The sequence below is a fragment of the Arvicola amphibius genome, chromosome 9 (genome assembly GCF_903992535.2).
Source record: "Arvicola amphibius chromosome 9, mArvAmp1.2, whole genome shotgun sequence".
NCBI classification, from domain to species: domain Eukaryota; kingdom Metazoa; phylum Chordata; class Mammalia; order Rodentia; family Cricetidae; genus Arvicola; species Arvicola amphibius.
Window position 1 is genome coordinate 54,081,853 of NC_052055.2, and position 22,640 is coordinate 54,104,492.

Genomic DNA, 22,640 nt, shown 5'->3' on the forward strand with positions numbered 1-22,640 from the left:
ATATCAGCCTGGGGTCAGATTTAAAATTTGCTTTTGCTTTTTTATCAAGATTGGGCTTTATTAAGGGCACAGCATCAGTACGGAATGGATCGCAAGACAGCTACTAACTTTCTCTTCCCAGAGCCGTTATCAGCATTAATAGTAGTCGCTCCCCAGCACAGAATGTTATTTATTTGAGCCTCTCCCCAGCACAAAGACTTCAGAGGAGGTTATTTTTCCCCCAATTGATTAGTTCAATGAATGGCATTAAGGGGAAAGGTTACATAGTTACACTTTGGGGAGAAGCCGAACAGAAGTTTCAAGTTTCATGGGCCTGTTAAATAGTTATGAACTAATTAATTTGGTCTCATCCTACTCTATAATACATGCACGATATATGCTATCATAACAGCTGCTGTAGACAGACTCTGAGATTTCTTACCATGCTTTATAACCATCCCAATAATTCCCAGTGACTTAGAAAGCTTCCTGAGTTCCAGAGCACAGACAATGTTACTTTGTATTTGGTAACACAGTGGAATCTGTGTTAAGTCCTTAGAGGCTGAGAAAGATAACATTTTCAGTGCCATTTGAGTCCTTGTTTCATTTCTCTGAAAATAAATATTATCTCTGGGAGTGGTGTCACACCGAGGTGACTTTCACAGTGTCCTCCCACACTCACCAGCAATGCCACCTTCCCACAGGTGGCCCGTGCCTTCCACCGACCATGTCTCTTTCCCTTTCTTTCCTGCCTGACTGGCTCTTGATGAACCTCAGCAGAGCGGGTCAGCTCTCCCCTCTGCATGGCTGCTCTTGGAGGGCCAAGCAGCCCTGGCTGCCATAATCCTATGCATACATGAATGCCTCTCCCCCTGCTAGACTCAGCTACCAAGCGCCAGTACTTACTAGTACTCCCGGATATTTGTTGACCTTGAAGCATGTATACAACTGCTACTCAGTCTTACATTTGCATTGCCCTGCCTACTCTCAATGCCCTCGGAGGCTCTGCGCCCTATAATTTCTGTCCTTGTTGTTACTGCTGCTAGCAAAGTTTTTGTTTTCTATCTAGTACATTTCCCCATGAATGGAGATTGAATAATTCTGGGATATTAGCCAAAGTTGCCTGGCAGAGTGCTAGGTCCTCACCCTGAGAACTTAAAGGTGTAGAACATAAAAGAAGAACAGCAATTGACCCTAAGACCGGAAACTGAAGATACTGTTTGGAACATAGGTTCAATCTGTCATAGACACAGATCTCCTTGGTGACATCTTCATAGTTGGCGGATGGCATAGTGAAGGGCACCAAAGTGACGCAGTGAGCCCCGTGTCTCTGGGCTGCCTCTTCCATCTTTGTTTTGTTAGTTCGACCCATCTCCAAGCTAATTTTCCAAAGTCAAGAGAATGATGGCTATTTTCATGTATTTCCTGTTGCTGAGTTAAAATACCCTGAGAGAAGCAATTCAAGGGGGAAAAGGTTCATTGTAGCTCATAGTCTGCTTGTTGCTAGCACACTTCCCCCATTCCCTGAGCATGGTCTTCACAGCCACACATTTCTGTTTCTCCTTTATTACTAGATACTTCCACTTTGTTCTATTTTAAAACCCTAAGCCGTGATCTGCTTCTGATAGTATCTTCACATGAAAAGGGGCCAATATGCTTAGGATGCCACGACCGTGTTACCAAGAGGTAACTGGTTGACTCAAAGAGCTTCAACATGGCGCTTCTTTTGAGTGGACACGTGTGGAGGAAATAAGCTGTACTTAGTCTCCTTTCCTAGATTCCCTAACTGCATCTTGTTTAATCCGTCTCGTTGTGAGCGCTGCGTTGTGATTGGCTGTGAATGTGTCCCCTCACTCGGGTGGGTTCTTTGTTTGCCTTTATCTTTCTTTACGAGAGTGAAGGGAAATACGTTGTCCTGCCGTCTGTCCTCCCCTCCATGATGTGTGTCCGTTCCATTGACAGTTATTCAATTTGGGTTCGTCACCTTATTTGTGGCCTCTTTTCCACTGGCTCCCCTGCTGGCCCTGGTGAACAATATATTGGAAATAAGAGTGGATGCGTGGAAGCTAACAACTCAGTATAGGCGCATGGTGCCAGAGAAAGCCCGGGACATCGGCGCGTGGCAGCCCATCATGCAAGGAATAGCCATCCTGGCTGTGGTGACCAATGTGAGTAGTTCCGGGATTGTCAGGGTATTCCTCCCACTGTTGTGTTTATGGTCTGGGTGTTTTGCCTGCTTATATGGGGACCACATGTGTGCTTGGTGCTCCGTGAGGCCAGAAGAAGATGTGGAAGCCCCTGGTACTGAAATTTCAGCTGGTCGTGAACCACCATGCAGGTGCTGGGAACAGAACCTAGGTCTTCTGCATGAACAGCAAGTGTTCTCAGCAAGAACTGAGCTATCTGAGCTATTTCTCTAGCCCCCAGGATGGCTTTTAGCTGCTGTGCGACTATCCTTTTACAATATATTTTAATTGTTTGTGATTATTATTGACTCACCACATCTGGACATCCTCCACAGGTAGTACTGTTTCTCCCCTGCTGAAGTCTTTATCCAAAGAAACGGAGTGATAAGTATTAGCACTTTTGACTCATATATGACGTAAGAGGCATCACCAAAGGGTGCTTTTAAACACATATAGATAGGAGTTCATTTGGCATCCAAGAAATCTAAAAGCATCCTACCATATTATCACTATATATTCTAAAAATGACATTTTAAAATATTAACTGTAGCTACAGAGAAACCCTGTCTTGAAAAACCAAAAATAAATAAATAAATAGAATAGAATAGAATATTAACTGTGATGAAGGAGAAATTGGCCATCCTAACAGGGTGTTAGTTACCTTCTTGTCTCCAGGGAAACAGCTCTTACGGGAGGTGGGGCAGTCTCTGCGCCATGGCTGCAGCATCCTTGGGAAAGAACACAAATGGCTTCTACAGTCTGTACAGGCTGTGTATCTGGGCGTAGGCCGAGCAGCCTAATGCCAGCCTATTAAAGGATCTCTTGCCTACAAATACCCTCCAAACCAGGGTTATTTCTACCCATATTTCACCACCAATCTCACCAGGCCAGCTTGCCAAGCAAATGATTTTTTTTAATTTTAGCTTCTTAAACCACAGTTGCTGAGTCCCCATGAACTAACCCCTGCGAAAGCAGAAGAGGGAGAGGCAGTGTCTGTCTCGGGCTCCGGAAGAGGGAAGTGGCTGTGAAGTCAGGCCATCTGAGTTCCACTTCCCACGCCACAGCTTGAGCTGTGTGATCCTGGCTCTGTACACTTCAGAGCCCCGTTTTATATTCGTTAGATGAACGATTCTGTACTCAGCATGGTTTGGGAAGTCGGTGAGCTACAGCAGACACACAGAGCCTGGTCCCCATTCACATAGTTGCTGCTGTTTAACTTCATTACCCAACATCATTAACGCAGCTCCCTGAGGACCCTGACAGGCACCAAGAGGAACCTCAAAACCGTCACCCCTTGACTGGATACAATGAACAAGTTATGTGAAACACAGCTGTCACCCCACCCCCACGAGTTTTCTGAATTGCAGCCTACCTCTAGCTTTGGGGAAATGATGAATTAAATCAGTTTCTTTCCACCCAAATAGCCCCTAGCTTCAGTGCCTACTTCACAATGAAGAGTGATGTTTAAAGCCATGGCAGCAAGGCCTTTCAAATGCTACAGTCAAGAAAGCACGAATCTGGCACAGCCAGTACGCTACAGTACGTTAGGCAGGGCAGGAACGTGGATCTGTGTGCTTTAGGGAGTTTGGGCAGGAAGGTTTGAAACTAAAAGGGTTTTTGTTTGACCTTCAGAAACAAACAAAAAAAAATTGATCTGGTTCAAATTCCTGATTCCTCGAGTATTCTGGAGTGATTGTGTTAGACACCTTTTCCCTCTGTCCATGCCATGGCTCTACTCCATGAGCACAGATTGGGGATTGACTGGGTTGCCAAAGCACTGTGGGAGTGGGAGTGTGTGTGTATATTCACACAGGCTTACACACACACACACACACACACACACACACACACACACCAACTAATTGGGACTGCTGGTTATTTTTTTATAATATACGCTAAACAAAGCCCTTTACTAGATTTGTGTTGTTTATTAAACTATGGAAAACCCTTCGCTCCACACTGTTAGCATTTGTTACACTTATAAATGCATTGTAAATATGCATACAGGTAACAGTGAAACAGGAGCTGTTACCCTACTTATATAACCCTCCCCCTGCAACACCCACATGGTAGTCCCAACCTAGCGTGTACAAAAGAAGAAAGAGAGGCCACCAAGGTAGGAGACGCCAAGCAGACGTGTGCTGTGAAGTCATTTGAGTTAAGGCTGATGGTTCCAGAAATAAGCGCAGCTGACATTGTTGTGCTTTGCCAGAGCATCTGCTATTGAAGAGCAATTTTAATTTATTTTGATATAAATGGAACTTGTGTGTCGAACAGCATGGGAAATGAGGCAAGCTATGTTATGTGTATTCTTGCAGTGTGTGTCAGAGCAGCTCAATTCAAGGAGAAAAGGTGCCTTGTTGGAAAATGAGAGAATTTTCTTTTTTTTTCTTGGAATTTTTACTTTCCTGAAGCACATCTTCTGGTCATTCTGTGAAAAGATAATATTGAGCTAAATGATAGCAGGATAACTTCATGTACTGAAGTCTGGCAAATGCCATATCTTCTTGTCTTACTTTACTCTTGACAAGCGACACACATGCATGCATGCATAGATACATATATACACACACACACCTCACTGCTGACAAGCAGATACACAGGCACGCATACACTCGGGGGGGGGGGGGGGGGGGGGGGGTGATTGATTCTTCACATTGTAGAAACCAAGGAAATTAGCTTGCTTTGCCTGGATCTTGTTGGTCAGTTTGTGGTCTCCCTGCAACTAAACCATGTGTCCAGAGGAATACTATTAAAAATCGCTTTGCACCAAAAACATGTCTATTCTTGTGCTCAGTTGGTGAGTGGCCTAAAGTGCATACAGTTTCACATACCAGAGTTGAAAGCCCAAATTAAAGATCTCTGGGGAAGGTCCATGTAGTTCTAAATAGGCTTTCGGCCTAATCTGATTCTGCCTGGGGATAGACACGGACTCAATTGACCTGTTTACTCCTCCTATGCAGAAACATGCTAAACCGTGTTATATGATAATTTATGATTTCAGAACTTTATCCAGTTAATCTTTCGGAAGTTTGGCTGCTCAGATTAGATGTTTTAAAGCTGGCATTGTTTCCTGACTGAGGAATAGAATAAACCCAGTCTAGTTTATCAGGCCATGGATTGTCTAAGTAAGTCTAAGATACCTTGGGGGTAAGGAGTGTGAGGTTAGTGGCCATTTTATAACTATGCATCAAGAGAGGTGTATTTTATTCACTTCTCATTCTTCTTTGAGAAAGACAAGTGATTTTTATGAAAAAAATCAGTTTTGTGTAAATTCTTTATTCTACAAATAAGTTAATAAAGCAAGATTATCTTCCTAATACAATATATCACAAGAGCATGCCGATTCTAAATTATGACAGACTTCTGGTTGTCTCAGGTAGAGCTCTAAGGTTAACTAGATATTACGACTTTGAGCAGCACGGATTTACACACAAGTTATGCAAGCCAGTCCTGTTCTTCATGGTGCCACAGTACAGTTATTCTCAACCAATGGTGTTTAACATATCTCCCAAGCTCAGCAAGCAAGTTATCAGGCCTTTCCGTCATGTCTCCCTTAGAATGGGGGACCTCCTGCCAAAGTGTCTTCTACTTTAAATATGTATACCTCACACTTAGAATATGTATACCTCACACTTAGAATCACAACTTGGTAAAATTCTGCCCTACAGTGAGCCATGGTGACTAAGTTAACAGTTCCTCTCTTGTTTTCCACAACACAGGCCATGATCATTGCTTTCACATCAGACATGATCCCCCGCCTGGTGTATTATTGGTCCTTCTCCATCCCTCCCTATGGGGACCACAGTTCCTACACCATGGACGGCTACATCAACAACACTCTCTCTGTCTTCAACATCACCGACTTCAAGAATGCAGACAAAGAAAACCCATACATTGGACTTGGCGACTATACCTTGTGCAGGTAAGTTTGGATTTCTCCATCTAAAACTGGACTTCGTCTTATGAAAGCCTCTTTGGTATGTGTGATAAGATTCTGTCTGGTATCATTTCAGTCTGTGTTAAGGGACGGTTTTCACGCGGTTTTCTTTTCAGTAATACTCAGAAACAAACAAGCAAAACAAAGCTAACAAAGACCAAGTGCAGAACTTTTAAACCAAATTTGAAAGGCTTTCAAATGGACACATCATAACTGACAGAGGCGAGGAGCCTGTGCTTCTAGAAATGGAGACAGCTGAGAGTTTTACACGTTGAAATCACTCGGTTCTAAGGCTGCCTTATGAGGCTGGGGAATGTAGCTCAGCTCGTAGTTCTTGCTGAGCTTGCACAAATCATGAAAGCAGGAGTAGTCGTGCCTGCCCGCAACCCCAGCACCGGGGAGGTAGTTGCAGGTGAATTGCTTTTAGTGGAGGCAAGTCTGGGATACATAGTAAGTTCAAGGGCACCCTGGGATACAAAGCAAAACTATTTCAGCAAAATAAAATGGAAGGAAGGAAGGAAGGAAGGAAGGAAGGAAGGAAGGAAGGAAGGAAGGAAGGAAGGAAGGAAAAAAGGGAGAAAGAAGCATGCAGGCTGTGGCTCAGCGGTAGGAGCGCTTGCCTCCCATGGGCATGGCCCTGGGTTCTAGTCCCAGCAGTGAAACAAAAGAGAAATAGACAGCTTAAGGACAGCCCAAAGCTAATGATGACCCTCTGGCACCTCACTGAGCAACAGCATAAAGATGGATGCAATGGGGTGTCTCCAGTGCTCTGCTTTGGTGGCTGGGAGGTCAACATGGATAGAGCACCCTATCTCACTTACCAGTTGGTAGCTTGTTGAACAGGTAGCTCATGGAAATTGATTCTCTCTTATTACAGATTCTTAAACGCAGATTTATTTAATTCAACTGCTCAGAGCCATTCGGGTTCAGATTTTCAATAACACAACGAAGACATCAGAGCAAAACAACTGTTCCAAGTGGACTGTACATATTCCGATCTCAGCAACTGCAGTCTTGTGGGTCTAATAGTTTACAGCCAAAAAATTAGAAGCGGGCAGCCTGATGAGGACAACAGAGTTAGGTGAAAGATTAACCTGCAGGTGGTGTTGGGTGGTATAACCCAGTCGGCCTGATGATTCCTTATGGAAATGTCAGGTCTGATGCCCAAGATAGCTAAATTGTTTAATGTCTTTTCAGAAAGCAGAGATAAAGTTGTGAAAAAATATGTAAATACTTTGTTACCTTATAGAGATGCACCTTATTTTACACAGCTACGAGCCATCATTTTCTGATCACACGCTCAGGAAGGTACTACGGGCTAATTTTCTCCCGGTATTTGAACTTTAAGTGAGATGTCTGTGATGTCCCCTTAAAAATCGTTGTGTCAGGGATGACTCTGGTTTTAAACTGGGTTCTTGTTTGCAATAGTAATCAAAAAGATTTGTCTGCTAACATGCCTGGTTGTGTTTTCAGGTACCGTGACTTCCGAAACCCACCCGGGCACCCACAAGAGTATAAACACAACATCTACTATTGGCACGTGATTGCCGCCAAGCTGGCTTTTATCATTGTCATGGAGGTGAGAGGAGTGTGCTCTGAGAGGGACGGCCTTGCGTGTACCCTGGCCATCTCTGTCCTTTATGTACTGGCAGCTCTGTGAAGTGAATCGCCCTTCCTTCTTACTGCTTTCTAGTGACTGTCTTAGGACACAGACTAATCAGTGTTGGCCTGAGAACAGACCTTCCATAACGCTCTGAATGAAATGGCCATCTGCTTTAAATGTTAAAAAACGGGCCACGTCGAGGGAAATTCCATTCCACTTAACACAGTCCTAATGGGGTGTCTCTCATCCTTTGGGGAGCTGAACAGCATGTTGGGTTATGAAAGGCCTTTGCCCATGAGGCTATGATGTGTCTGTTTCCAGCTGCTGCAAGTAGCACACCAACTCCTTCTAGTCCCCCCCCTCCCTCCCTCCCTCCCTCCCTCCCTCTCTCTCTCTCTCTCTCTCTCTCTCTCTCTCTCTGTAAAATTAGTGCTAAGAAAATGACACAGCTGTAGGCTGTCAATTGAGCTAGCCAATGTCTTGGATTAACTGGTAACAAATTACAAAGCCTCAAAATTTGTTGTGCAAAGAAAGAAATCAACCCTTGCTTGTTTAAGCCGCTATAGGTAAGTTTTCTGTCGTGTATAAACACCAATCCAACAAATTCTGGGACTTTGCAATCTGATTTTTTTTTTTAAACACCAAAGAAAATGGGTGACGGAGGAGAGGAACACTTTCCGTAGTAGACAAAATGTGTCGGACATGGAGCAGAAAGTACAACATACGTCATAAAGGAAGACGCGACTCACCAAAGATAGGAGGCAGAGAAAAGAGTCAGGTGACTGAGCAAGAAAACAGATTAGAATGGGGGAGGATTCTCTGCAGCAACCACAGAGCTGGCAGGGACAGCTCTGGTACCTCAGAGTGCTCACCTAAACTGTAAATGCAGCGAGAGGGAACAACTGAAATGTTTCCACAGCAGAAGCCGGCACTGGTGAGCCACAGGCCTTTACAGGAAGTGATGACAGACTTTCAGAGAACACAGATGAGGAAGTCTTCCCTCACTTCTGGGAGGCTAGAATAGCCCACATCAGAACTTCTCAACCTGTGCATCATGACCATTGGAAATATGTGCATTATGATGTAGGAACTGAGACACAACTTGGGAGCAAAATTACAGTTATGAAGCAGCAATGAAAATAAATTTATAGTCGGGGGTTCCTGAGACCATCGGAAAAGTGTGTTTTCCGATGGTCGCAACCTACAGGTTGGGAACCGCTGGCTAGATCCTAGACACAGACAAGCGTACACACAGAGGGGGAAACTGCTGGACACAGCGGCATGTTTTTATACCAGCGCTGGGGAGGCAGAGGTGCCTCACCCCTGTGAGTCCCAGGCCAGCCAGAGCTACACTGTGAGACCCTGCCTCAAACAAAACAAAGAAAAAAAATCCAAAACTCTAAAGAGAAAAGAAAGGAACACTAAGGCCTTTCTCATCAGCTCATAAATAGAGGTCCTTGTAGAATCTTGTAGAATGTGTATAGTAAACTGACAGGATATTTTTAAAAAACAGCATCACACCATGTTGGCTTTAACCAGAAATGAAACCCACTGCCTGTGAATGTTAGCCACCTCTACAGAGATGAATTTGGAGAAGATGAGTCTTGCCCCTCCTCTGTTGTCCCCTCCCATCACACCTGGTTGCCGCTCCCTATTGCACTCCCCAACTCCACTCTACTGCTCTTCCCTGAGTGAGGTCAGGGTCCCCAAAGCCGTGGCAGTGTTTGCTCTCCACACTCCCCTTTCTCTCCTCCCTTCTCCCTCTCAGCTCTAGCCGTTCCTTCGCTGCCTAAGTCACTGACCTCTGCTCTGGCTGTAGTGACCATCGCCCAGTCTGTCTGGTAGTGAATTCCTTTAACAATGTCTCCACCCATGTTACCCAGCTGTGAGCACAGCACAGGCAGCTTCTCACTCTTCCATGAAGCGTCTCCGTTCAGCTCCAGGAAAACACTTAAAAGAAAAATAGAGCGGGGAAAGTGAGAATGATAACAGGGTCAGTTCAGCCAAAGGAAGTAACAACGCTAGACAATGCATCCGCAGTAGCCTATCTTCTGGTATAAAAAAGAAGATCTGTGTGCTCAAAGGGAAAAGTGGCTGTCAGTCAAAGACAGCCGCTCATCAACCCACACCTTCGGCCGTCTCTGCGAAAAATGACAAGCTGCAGAGTTAGGTCACACTCTGGACCGAGTGGGCCTGGCCGACACCCACAAAACACTGCACTGCGCCCGGGGTAATGCATGCATTCTGCTCCTCTCCAGAGCAGCATCCCCAAGGGCATGTCACCCGGGAAGCCACACAACAAGTCTCAGCACATTTTTAGAAATTAAAATCATATCAAGTGGCTTTCCCGAGGACAGTGCAATTAAATGAGAAATTAATCAGAAAAATCTGGGAAAGTACACGTGCACAGAGATTAAATGACGTATTCGCAAACAACCAACAAACCGGCAGAGAAATTAAGAAGGGATTTTTTTCTTTTAACTTTTAAGCAAATGATAGTGGAAACAAGTGTGCCGAAGCTGTGGGATGCACTAAAAATGGTACTGGGGTAAGTCTGTATCAGTGGATACATCACATTAGCAGAAGAAACCCAAATAGCCTGTCATCGTGCCTCTAGGATGAGAAACATAAGCTTCTCTCCTCGGCCCCCAGAGCCCAGCGCCACCACCAAACCTGTCTGCCTGGTTCCCTCCAGACAGCTGCCTTACTCCCATGAGTTCTCATACCCACCCTAGTGTAGCCCAGACTCTCCCTTAGCCCCAAACACGGTCTACTCCTCTGCGCTGTAACATCTTCATCTGGCCAGATGCTCGGACAGCGTTCTTAGAGTCCTTTGTGCCCCTTTTCCTTTTCTCTCACCCCGCATCCAAGCCTGTTGGCTTTCTCCTCAACAGTAGGCCATTGGCCTCTTCTTAAAGCCTTGCCTGCTTTCCCCATGTGTTGGCTAGCTTCATGATGCTATAGCGATACTAGCAGGTTTATTCCGGCTGTTAGTTTCTTCCTTTGGGCCTCTGCTGAGGTGGCACCCAAACCAGGAGAATGCTATGGAGAGGAAGCCAGTCCCCTCGTGGCAGCCAATAAGTAGGGGTAGAGTCCCAGTGTCCCCTTCAATAAGCTAACCTCCTGCCAAATCCCATCCCCTCAATTAAATTGCAGGCTGGCAGCCAACCTTCAACACAGGCCTTTGGAGAAACTGTATGGAAATCAAGATCCACCAGGCCAGAGGCACCATCATTTCTTGCCTGGCTGGGAACTGGTCTCTACCTGGAGATCTCAGAGCAAAAGCCAGAGCCTCTGTGGTGCCATCCAGTTATGTCTGTGGTTCTCACCATCGCTCCTCCTTCCAGCTTTGCCATTCCAGATCATGTTCTGGAAGCTTCCCCTGCCCTGACTTCTGCCCTCCTGATACCTGCATATTCCCTTGCCCCTTAAACCCTTTGCCGAGTGATTTATGTGCAAACTGCTCGGCGTAACGTCTCTGTGATGTGTTCAGCGTCCTGTCACACTCAAGGGGCCTGCACTGTTGCAGGTTCCCCCAAAGCTCTAAGCACTTCTTTGAAACTAGGCACAATCCATTTTTTAATGTATTCTTATGGAAACTCATCTTAATCCATTTTTAAGTGTTTTCATGGCAACTCATCTTTATCCCTTTTGTACACCAAAGATACACAACCAACAGGACTTTTTAGAATGGAGACTAGCACATGAAGTTTAACTGCATTAGCAAGCACAGAAATACAAAGCAAGACCAGTCATGGTCCACTTGTAAATCAGAAAATTAGCAAGTTTTTAAAAAAAAAAAATGGGATGCCACCAATGCTGACAAGAGGAAGCATTGCTGAAACTGCCTGCTGCTGGTACGAGCCAGGCCAGTGTAACTCCTCGGGAAAGTTCTGGGTGCCAGCCAAGCCAGGGCAACTGCTGGGGAAAGGGCTCTGTTACTTTATAAACCTGGCCTTTCATGTGTCCAAGTGTCTCAGCAGCGCCCCCTCTAGCTTCGGGCTCTTAAACTTACAGAGAAGGTTCAAGAAGCTACATATTCACAAGGGCACTGTTAATACGAAAATATAGGATAATATTGACCTTTGGGAAAGGAACAGGGAAAACTATACAAAATACAGCAGCCTGTCTGTGGCCGGACTTTGTAACTTACGGAGGATTTGGAGGCAGTCATTTTATTATTGTTTTTTATTACATAGGTTAGACTGGCCTCAGACTCAGTCTCCCATGCTCTGGATGACAGGAATTCATTTGCCTTCAGCTTTATAAGTAGTACGTAAGTGGATGAGGATGTACACGCTAGGATACAGTCCTCTCCGCGTGCCAAAAAAAAAAAAAGAATCACAGGCTGTATGAACGCTAACAGGTCATTCATTACATGCGGTTGCTTTGAGACTGAACGACTACGGTATCTGTCCTGTCCCGACACACTGTCAGGACGACAGTCTTGAGGAGCTCGGTGCCTCCTTTAACACTGTCTTCCCTCTCTCCTTCAGCATATCATCTACTCCGTGAAGTTTTTCATTTCGTATGCAATTCCAGATGTGTCGAAAATCACGAAGAGCAAGATCAAGAGGGAGAAATACCTCACGCAAAAGCTGCTTCACGAGAGCCACCTCAAAGACCTGACCAAAAACATGGGACTTATAGCGGAGAGGATGGGAGAAGTGGTTGACAACAGCGTGCGACCCAAACTCGAATGACAGAGAGTTTGATGTCCCGAGAAGCACTTTAAAGCCTGTCAGCTGTCGACGTGTCATGAACCACTAAAGAGGATGTTGTCCAGTCACTTAGGCAAACGGGAGTCTCGACGACGGTGCCCATTTCTGCCATATTGTCTTTCAGTTTCCGCTAGCAGTGTTGGAACTGAAAAATGGAAACCTTTGCTCAAGAAAGGCATAAAACTACCTACCTGGAAAACCTGAATATGCCCCCCCCCCCTTTTTTGATAAATTAGAATTTTAGTAACAAAAGAAAGCCTCGAAGCATGCTTGAGTCCTTCCTGGGGACTTTGCTTTTCTGGTCTCAAGCACTTTCTTGTGCTTAATTATTGCATTTTGCCAACGCTACCCCACACCTATTCCGTCCTGACAGTCCCATCACCAAAGACCAGGCATACCTCAGCCTTAATCGCTTTTGTGTTATTAACAATAGCCAGCTCAGAATCGAGTCTGGATGCCATATTAGGTGCCAGGTAGACTGACGAGTTCACAGTATTTCAGTGTCTTACTACAGCCCTAAGGAAGGAGACCTCGTGGCGTAAGAAGCAGTTTCCGTCCTCACTTCAGCCTGCATTTCCACCTCCAAGAAATATGAAGATAGAGGGTTTTGAATGAAGCCTGTCCCTGTCACTCCGCAGTGACAACTGCCTTCTAATGGCACTCCCAGCATGCTCTGGGTCTGATCGACATTGGCTGCTCTGCAGACCTTAAGGGAATAAGATGAGAAAGTAGGAAAAAGTAACTTGTACTGATCTGGACGTTTAATTTACCTCTTCTTGATTATGTAAGTTTCTTGGGGAAAAATGATAATCAGATGATTGTGACTGTGTTGTTATCAACAAAATGGGCTGAAAAATGTAAGCCCATCAACTTTGTGCAAACTGACTTACCCAATACAGAAGGAAGGCACTACCAATCACCGTAGCCTTCTGCTCAGCTCACTGAACAGGCCCATCCCCCCCGAAGACAATGGGCGTGGTCAGCGCAACAGCCAACAGCCTGCTGACTAGCCCTGTCCTGTGATCCTCCCCGTGTGGCCAGCGTCACACACTGGGAGCCCTCCTGACCTTTCTGCTTGCCACAGTGAACAGCTTCCTTGCCATTTGTTCATTTCCTAGGCCCGCTCACTCACAGGGTAGTCCCAGCTGTGCTGGAGACATCTCCCCAGATGAGTGCCCTTTGGCGGAAGAGGCCCTGGATTTAACTAGAGCCCCCAGCCTCCTCTCAGGCCATCAGGCAGTTAAGGGAAGGGCTGTTTTGTCTGCTGGTGGCTTGCTGCTCAACCCTAGCCTCCTGGTGCCTTGCCCTCTCTGCTGCTCACCTGAGCGGTTTCTTGAGCTCTGCGGCCTATACCTCCTCAGCTTTCCTCCAGTAGACCTACAGGAGACGTGGCTATACCTTGCACTCTTGGCAACAGATGACCGAGGTCAGTGCTGGGTGAAGAAGGGAGGACCTGCCTCACACCGTTTGAGATGGGCCTCTGCCTACAGGATGGTGTGAGATGCCTGGGTGCCCCGGAGCCAATGGAAGGAAAGCGAATGGGTTTAGAGGCTGCCTCTCTGGGCTGCAGTTTTAAATGTCCTCCCTGAACGGCTTAGAGTATCAACATAGTTAATCAAAGCAGTGTTCTGGGCTTTTGAGTAGCCCAGTGTGTCAGCGGGAATATTTGCCCACCGCCCTTGTACTGTACGGAGTCCAGGAGCTGCCATACAGTGTCTGACTATGCTGAGACAGAAATGGTGGCTCCCCCCATACCAGGCATGTCCTCACTCCACAGGTGACACCAGGTGCCACTCCCTGTCCCCACCCAGATGCCCTGGAGTTCCTCACTCCCTCTGTTATCTCTCCTCCCAGAGCCTGTGCTGGTTTTAGCAGGCCGGAAAGTTCTCGCACTTTACGCCATAGGAAAGGAAATCTTTGCATCTTTCCTCCTCTCTGCCTACACAAAGGAAACTTCAACGAAATGTGCATTTATTCATCTATATCCCTCAGCCGAGAGTGTAGAAAGTGCCACTGTGGGCAGAAGAAGAAAACACAAACAGCCAAACAAAACAAAACAAAAAACAAAAAAAAAAAAAACCTGCTTTTCCAAAGGGAGCAAGCATGTTGCTGAAAAGCTGAGTTGCAGTGAGCTGCAGGGTCCCATGGCATCAGTATCATTCCTGTGAGACCTGTGCCAAGTTGGTGATGGAGAGGAGTGGGGGACACCTGCAGTGGCAATATGCATTTGCTAGTAGCAGTGAGGTAGCCCCTGAACCCAGGAAAACCATGACAGTAGCCAGTGGGGCAAGGATCTGGCCCTCCACCTGTCTGGCGTTAACCACTAGAAAAGTTCTATCCTTCTATATTGCCTTCGAATTTTATAATCAATTGAAGCAGTAGATCCAATACTCAGGGGATTTTTCTTTAAACGTTCCTCAGATCTTTTAGATATTCCATTAGAAATAGAAGGCTGTGATTTGTCTTGAAAGGAAACAAGACCATCTGGTAAGAAGTCTGTCCAGTTCTCCCTTTGTAGTGCCCATGAGTCATGAGTTTTATAGGACTTTCGCTCGCCTTGGGGACAGAAGGTGACGTGTTGGTTACACACGTCTTGTGCGCTCCTTGCGTTCCCATTATGTTTGGAAAGTGGAAACGGTGCCCAGCTTAGCTAAAATGGAACTGAAATTCATGATGCTTCTCATACAGTGTAGCATCGGTGTGATGTTTGTAACTGATGTTTGTTAATTTCTATGCATTTAATATTTTTTAATTATGAGCATTTTAATAAATTCAGTTTTACAAACAAAGTTCTGTGGCCTAACTAGGTGTAATTGTCTTACTAATCTTTCTGAGATTTGCCAGTAACTGGTTAAGTATCACCTAGATAATGGAAGTCCTTCTGTGTCTCTAAAGTCACTTTCTATGGTCAGTGGTTACATGGACTTTCTTAAAAGATTAGGGATGGGGTTTCAGCCACAGAAGCTGCTAGAGAAGAACTGAACCTGTAAATCCGGGGATGCTGAAGACTTACCTGCTCCCCAAACCAGGTGTGCAAGAGTTGCTAGTGGGATGACAGCTTTCGCCACTTTCCTGCTTACGGTTTCTTTTGCTGTGAAGAGCCACAATGACCACAGTAACTCTTACAAAGGAAAACATTTAATTGAGGCCAGCTTACAGTTTCAGAGGCTTAGTCCCTTATCTTCATGGCAGTGTGCAGTGCTGGAGAAGAAGCTGGGAGCTCTTGATCCACACGCAGCAGAAGCTACTGTGAGTCTCACTGGGTATGGCCTTGTAGTGAGGAGCAGCAAGCTGTGTTCCTGCCGCCCAGATCCCGGCCGCCTGGCTAGCTTATGCCCCGAAATAATTACACGGAAACTGTATTCTTTTAAATACTGCCTGGCTCATTAGCTCTAGCCTCTTACTGGCTAACTCCCACATATTGATTAACCCATTTCTAATAATGTGTGTAGCACCACAAGGTGGTGGCTTACCGGAAAAAAATCAGCATGTCTGACCTGGCAGCTGGCTCCATGGCCTCTGTCTCAGAGAGGAGAGGCATGGCATCTGACTAACTTCCCTTCTTCTCAGCATTCTGTTCTGTCTACTCCACCCATCTAAATCCTGCCCTATCAAAAAGCCAAGGCAGTTTCTTTATTAACCAATGAGAGTCCTCCATCATAGCCTGAGCATAGGAGACCCCAAAATCCTCCCCCCCCCACAGTGACACATTTCCTTTAACAAAGGCCATACCTCCTCCAACAGTCATTCCCAACAGGAGTCATTTTCTTTCAAACCACCACATTCCACTCCCTGGCCCCCCAAAGCTTGTAGCTGTATCATAATGCAGTCCAACTTCAAAGGTCCTTGTAATACCCCACATCCATCTTTGGAAGCCCCCCACTCCCCAGGAGTTGCCTTGGTACAGACTCCACCTCTAGGAAAAGCCCGCTGAGCCGTGGACCGTTCCCACAGACTATTTAGGCTACCGCCCAAAATGAGAACATACATGGTCTTCGGGTTTCGTATGGTCCCCCCTCTGTCAATGTGCAGTAAATGCAGTAAATGTGGGCATCTTTTATTCGGTCTAATTTGGTCTGATTGGAATTATTTGTGTCGACGGAGAGACTCAATTTAAGAATATTCTTAGCCGGGCGGTGGTGGCGCACGCCTTTAATCCCAGCACTCGGGAGGCAGAGGCAGGCGGATCTCTGTGAGTTCGAGACCAGCCTGGTCTACAAGAGCTAGTTCCAGGACAGGCTCCAAAGCCACAGAGAAACCCTGTCTCGAAAAACCAAAAAAAAAAAAAAAAAAAAAAAAAAATATTCTTAACAGTCCCCATAGTCTATAACAGTCTCAAACATATTTAAAAGTCTAAAATTTAAAGTCTCTTCTGAGATTCATGTAATTGCTTAACTGTAATCCCCTGAAAAAATCAAAATCAAAAAGCAGATCACATACTTCCAATGTATACATTATGTTGTAGGCCTAGGATATATTATTACTGTTCCAAACATAGGGAAAGGAGCATAGTAAGGAAGTACTGGACCAAAACAAGACTGAAAACCAGCTGAGCAAACTCCAAACTCTGCCTCTCCACATCTGATGTTGAAACACTCTTCAAATCTCCAACTCCATTCAGCTTTGTTGACTGCAACACACTTCTTTCTCTTGGGCTGGTTCCACTTCCTGTTAGCAACACTGTTTGGCAGGTATCCCACGGCTCTGGCCTCTCCAACATCTTGGGATCTCCAAGGCAATCCTGGATTCACCTTCATAGTTTCACACAATGGCCCCTCTAAGCCTCCATTCAGGGAAACCCCTGCTACATGCCTGGCCTCATTGGCTTTCTTTAGTCTCGGAGGAAGATTCCATAATGCCTTTCTTCCATCCTTGACTGTAAGACAGCATTACGTGACCAAAGCTGCCAAATTCTACTGCTTACTGGAGCTGAAACATGCTTCCTTTGTTCAGTTACATCATCACTAGCTTTCTGTTTTACGTGGTTACTTTCACTACCTAAGCTTGGCTGTCCTAAAACTTGTTCTATAGAACAGGCTGACCTTAAACTCTGAGATCCACCAGCCTCTTCCTCCCAAGTGCTGGGATTAAAGGCATGGGATTAAAGGCTCTGAGATTTTCTTTAATTCCTTTTCACAAATTGAAAATTTAGCTGGGCAGGGTCTTGCCCATAGGTTACCAATCCATTTAATTCATTTCTTAATCTGCTTAGCTCCTATAGCATAGGGCTTAGCTCCCATTCTACTTCCTGGTGCCCCTTTTCTCCTCAAATTGTGCATTTTGTAATTTCCTTGCTCAGCTTCCTCCTTTTCATTATAAATCTTCATTAGAGTTAACATTAATAACCACATGACAAAGTCAATACTAGGTTGCTTTGAGATTTCCTCTGCCAATGAAATAAATCTAAAACTCTTCACACTTTAGCCTCAATCAAACTTTTCAGACAAGGGCAAAAAGCAGCCACATTCTTCACCAGAATATCACAAGAATACTCTCTGGGTCACATACTAACATTCTTCTCTGAAGTCTCTTGAGCCAGCCCCCTCCCCCACAGTTCAAATCACCTTCAACACCGCTGTCTTCCATATTCATACTAGGATGGCCCATTAAGCCACAATGAAAGCATTTAATTGCTTTTCTAATCCATAGTCCCAAAGTCCATATTCCTCCAAATAAAACCATAGCCTGGCACATCACAGTAATACCCAAGTACCTAGTACCAACTTTTGCCTTAGGGTTGCTATTGCTGTGAAGAGACACCATGACCTCAGGAATTCTTACAAAGGAAAACATTTAATTGGGGATGGATTACAGTTTTAGATGTTTAACCCACACTTCAAGGCAGTGTGCAGGCAGATGTGGTGTTGGAGAAGGAGCTGAAAGTTCTTCATCTCCAGGCAGCAGAAGCAACTATGAGTCACTGGCTATAGCTTGATCAAAGGAGACCTCAACCCCCTCCCTCACTCCCCAAACACATACACACACAATAAGACATTTCCTCCAATAAGGCCATACCGTCTCCAGCAAAGCCACTTCCTATGGGAGCCATTTTCTTTTAAGTCAACACAATCACCAACCCTCTTTAGGTTGTTTTGTCTTGGTGGAAACGGGCCTCACAGTAGCTCAAGCCTGTTGCACCCTCTCAAGTTCTGGAACTCTAAGTGAGCCACCACACTTGGATCTTAACTGTGCTTCAGACCAGTACTAATAAGAATTTATCTTTAAGCACTGTGAGCCCAGCAAAGGGTTACTACAAGTTTACCTCTAAAACAAAGCACTTTCTTCTCAATGGGGGAATTTCTCAATTACTGACCATAAGATGCAAATTTTCTAGTCATTTTTTAGAGATGTTTGTTTGCATGTTTGTTTCTCCTTGAAAATTTAAATGTTTTAAAAATAATCTTCAGAAGGCATGACTTTTCTCTCCACAGAAAAATCAAAGTGACAGGTATTAGAAGCACAAGAGGTGACAGACAGGTGAAGCAGGAGACTACAATCTTAAAAGATGATATCACCCTGGCTTCAGAACCAGGGGTGAGGAGGCCTAAGTCAGGTTAACACAGAGAAAAGAGAGAGTCACAAAACCTCATCAAAAAACTGGATCAACAGGAAGGGAGAATATCTGACCGCCAAACCAAGCTGTTGAAACAACCTGTTCAAACAAAGCGTAAAAAGGAGAGGAGAGAAGAGGAGTGGAGGGGCAAACGAGAGAGAATGAAGGCATTCAAAGCATTTGGAAACAAACATGCATTTTCAGAATACCAAAGCCAAGACCTGTCTTTTTTTAATATTTATTTATTTATTTATTATGTATACAATATTCTGTCTGTGTGTATGCCTGCAGGCCAGAAGAGGGCACCAGACCCCATTACAGATGGTTGTGAGCCACCATGTGGTTGCTGGGAATTGAACTCAGGACCTTTGGAAGAGCAGGCAATGCTCTTAACCTCTGAGCCATCTCTCCAGCCCCACAAGACCTGTCTTGAAAGGAGACAGTATCCAAATTTGGGCAGATTTAGGAGTCGAACCCCTGTATATCCCATATCCAGGATTCCACAGCCATTCTAGCACACTGACTGGCAGAGCTGATAGTTTTCCCATGAGCCAGACTTGACTTGGTGGAGTGACTGTCACAGACCAACTGTTATGGTGTGAATATCAAATGTCTCCTACAGGGTCATTTAGTGCATGTTTGGTCACCAGCTAGTGGTACTATTTGGGGAGACTGTGGAAAATTTAGGAGTTAAAACATAACTGGAGAAAATACTAGGAGCATACATTTATGCCTGGCTCTCCAGACCCTTGCTCGGTTTTCCTCATTTCCTCACTCAGCCTTCTCTACCACGGGCCCCCACCATCATGACGTATGTCACACCACAGTCCCAGAAATGGCCATGAACTGTGCCTTCTGAAATCTAAGGAAGTCCTGTCTTGTTAATGTTAGGTGTCTTGTTCTTTCCTGGCCACAAGGAAGCTAGCACACCCAAGGAGTGCTATCTAGTGGGGAATGGGTGTGACAACACAGAAAGGAGCTGAACTGGGGGTCCAGGAGCCTGGGGAGACCAAAGTGTGGCCAATCACACGTGGCTTCATTTAGGTGCCATTTTTCCCTACATCATTGAACCCACACACCACACACACACACACAATCTCTGAGCCAGGGTTCTGGCTGTATCCTCACCTCCAAGGCACAGATTTGACAAGGTCCAGGTAGAAACTACTGATGTTGTTGTCATTCTACTTATTCTTCATCTCCTGTGAGTGCCTCCACTGAGAGCAATTCTGCCTAGCTCCAGCTGCTTGATCTGCCCCAGGCAGAAGACCTTGTCTATCACACCCACAGGCATGCTCAGCAGGGCGGGAAGCCCTGTGTCTAAGCACGAAAGCCTACGGCTACAGTAGAATGCACACATTGTCCTGCATCAGCACTTATGTATGTCACCTCCATTGATCACTGGCACCTTGCCTGATTGTGTGATGCTGATGAAACCCCATGAATTTTACAGAGCAGGCGCTGTGCCTCTTGATCTGCTTCTCATTAAGTGTCTGGTTCCACATCAGTATCAGAGGACAAATGTGAGGTCCTTGGATCTATTAGGGCAACAATACCATGAAACATTCAAGTTGAAGAGCCTGAGGAAGACCAATTCAGACTACCACATGGAAAAGCCACCAGGGAGCACATAGTGGTAACACCACCAGACTTCTAGAGTATCTATACTCAAAGATCAACTCTTGATTTCTGTGATTTCCCTGTGATGTAGTAGGAGGAGCAGGCCACATCCCGCCTGGCTAGCTTACACCCAAAATAACCACAAGGAAACTGTGTTCATTTAAACACTGCCTGGCCCATTAGCTCTAACTTCTTCTTGGCCAACTCTTACATCCTGATCTAACCCATTTCTACCAACCTGTGTTCACCACGAGGTTGTGGCTTACTGGGAAAGATCCTAACCAGCGTCAGTCTCAGACAGGAGTTTCATGGCATCTCTCATGCTCTTCTTCCCAGCATCCACTCTATCTTCCCCACCTACCTAAGTGCTGCCCTATCAAAAGGCCATGGCAGTTTCTTTATTTAACCAATAAAAGCAACACAAATACAGAAGGACCTCCTACACCACTGTGATAGTTAGTCTTATGTGTTAATTTAATTAGATGGAGATATGCTTAAGAGGTTAGTATGGCATACCTTGAGGTATTTCTGTGAGAGCATTTCCCAGGAAATGTTAGAGTATGAGGGCTCTGGCTTGACTGGTGGTTTGAAAGAAAATGGCCTCCATAGGGAGTGGCACTATTAAGAGGTGTGACTTTGTTGGGTGTGGCCTTCCTAGAGGAAGTGTGTCACTGTGGTGGTAGGCTTTGAGGTCTCCTATGCTCAAGCTATGCCCAGTGTGGCACACAGTTCACTTCCTGTTGCCTGCAGGTCAAGATGTAGAGCTCTCAGCTCATTCTCCAGCACCATACCTGCCTGTATGCCAGCATGTTTGCCACCATGTCTATAATGGACTAAACTTCTCAAACTAAGCTAGTGCCAATTAAATGTTTTCCTTGTAAAAGTTGCCATGGTCATGGCGTCTCTTCACAGCAACAGAAAACTAATGTAGGTGGGTCTTCTTTCTATGTGTTGTTTTCATTGGTTAATTAATAAAGAAACTGATTGGCCTGATAGGTCAGATCATAGGTGGGTGGAGTAGACAGAACAGAATGCTGGGAAGAAGGGAAGTGAGTCAGATGCCATGATTCTTCGACCTGAGATGGATGTAGACTAGACTCTTTCCTGGTAAGCCGCCACCTCATGGTAGCTTCACAGATTATTAGAAATGGGTTAATTAATCAAGATGTGAGAGTTAGCCAGTAAGAGGCTAGAGCTAATGGGCTAAGCATTCATGTTTCAATGAATACAGTTTCCATGTAGTTATTTCAAGGCATAAGCTAGCCAGGTGGCCAGGAGCCAGGTGGCAGGAACACAGCCTGCCATTCCTTCTACAGAAACCCTAACTAAGATACTCATCAAACATTTAATCCATTCATGGATTCAGCATTTAAATAGAGTATAGGAAGAGATAGGACTGTGGAAGGGGAGGTATACTTGGAGGAGTGAATTGTGGATATTCTAGTTAGGTTTCTATTGTGGTAATAAACCCATGACCAAAGGCTACTGGTACAAGTAAAGAGTTTGTTTGGTTTACACTTTCACATGCATCATCATCGCGGGAAGTCAAGGCTGGACCTGAAGCAAAGACCATGGAAGAACGCTGCCTACGGGCTCGTTAACCAAACTTTCATATACAACCCAGGACTACCTGCCCAGAGGTGGCACTGCTCACAAGGACTGGGACACATCAATATTAACTGATAAATTGCCCCACAGATTTGTCTACAGGCCAATATGATATAAAGGACTCATCAATTGAGGTTCCCTCGTCCCAGGTGACTGTAGCACAGGGATTATGTCTTTGCAGACTCTATCTCCATCCTGGCCCCTTCCTGTTACTCCCGTTTCTTGGTTGTCATAGGTGAGCATCTCTGTCCCACCATAATGTTTTTCTCTCACAGGCTTGGGAGCCATGGACTCTGCTGACTATGAACAAGAAGCCCTGAAGCTGTATCAACACAAGTCCTTTCTCCCCTCAGTGGTTTCACTCAGGTATTTTGTCAGAGGGACAAAAAGATCTTGCACACTATCAGACTCCAGTGTGCTATGACGACAT

General features: G+C 45.3%; 1 protein-coding gene across 3 annotated transcripts in view; it reads left to right on the forward strand.

Moving 5' to 3' along the window:
- Ano6 (anoctamin 6) overlaps nucleotides 1-15,218 on the forward strand; it is a 175,484-nt gene extending 160,266 nt beyond the window's left edge. For all 3 annotated transcript variants that reach the window (XM_038342219.2, XM_038342220.2, XM_038342221.2), the window contains 4 exons: nucleotides 1,942-2,147; nucleotides 5,888-6,090; nucleotides 7,579-7,684; nucleotides 12,205-15,218. In XM_038342219.2, the coding sequence (XP_038198147.1) occupies nucleotides 1,942-2,147; nucleotides 5,888-6,090; nucleotides 7,579-7,684; nucleotides 12,205-12,411 (722 nt within the window). In that variant the 3' untranslated portion in view covers nucleotides 12,412-15,218. The remainder of the gene's footprint in view (nucleotides 1-1,941; nucleotides 2,148-5,887; nucleotides 6,091-7,578; nucleotides 7,685-12,204) is intronic.
- Nucleotides 15,219-22,640: the final 7,422 nt, after the last annotated feature.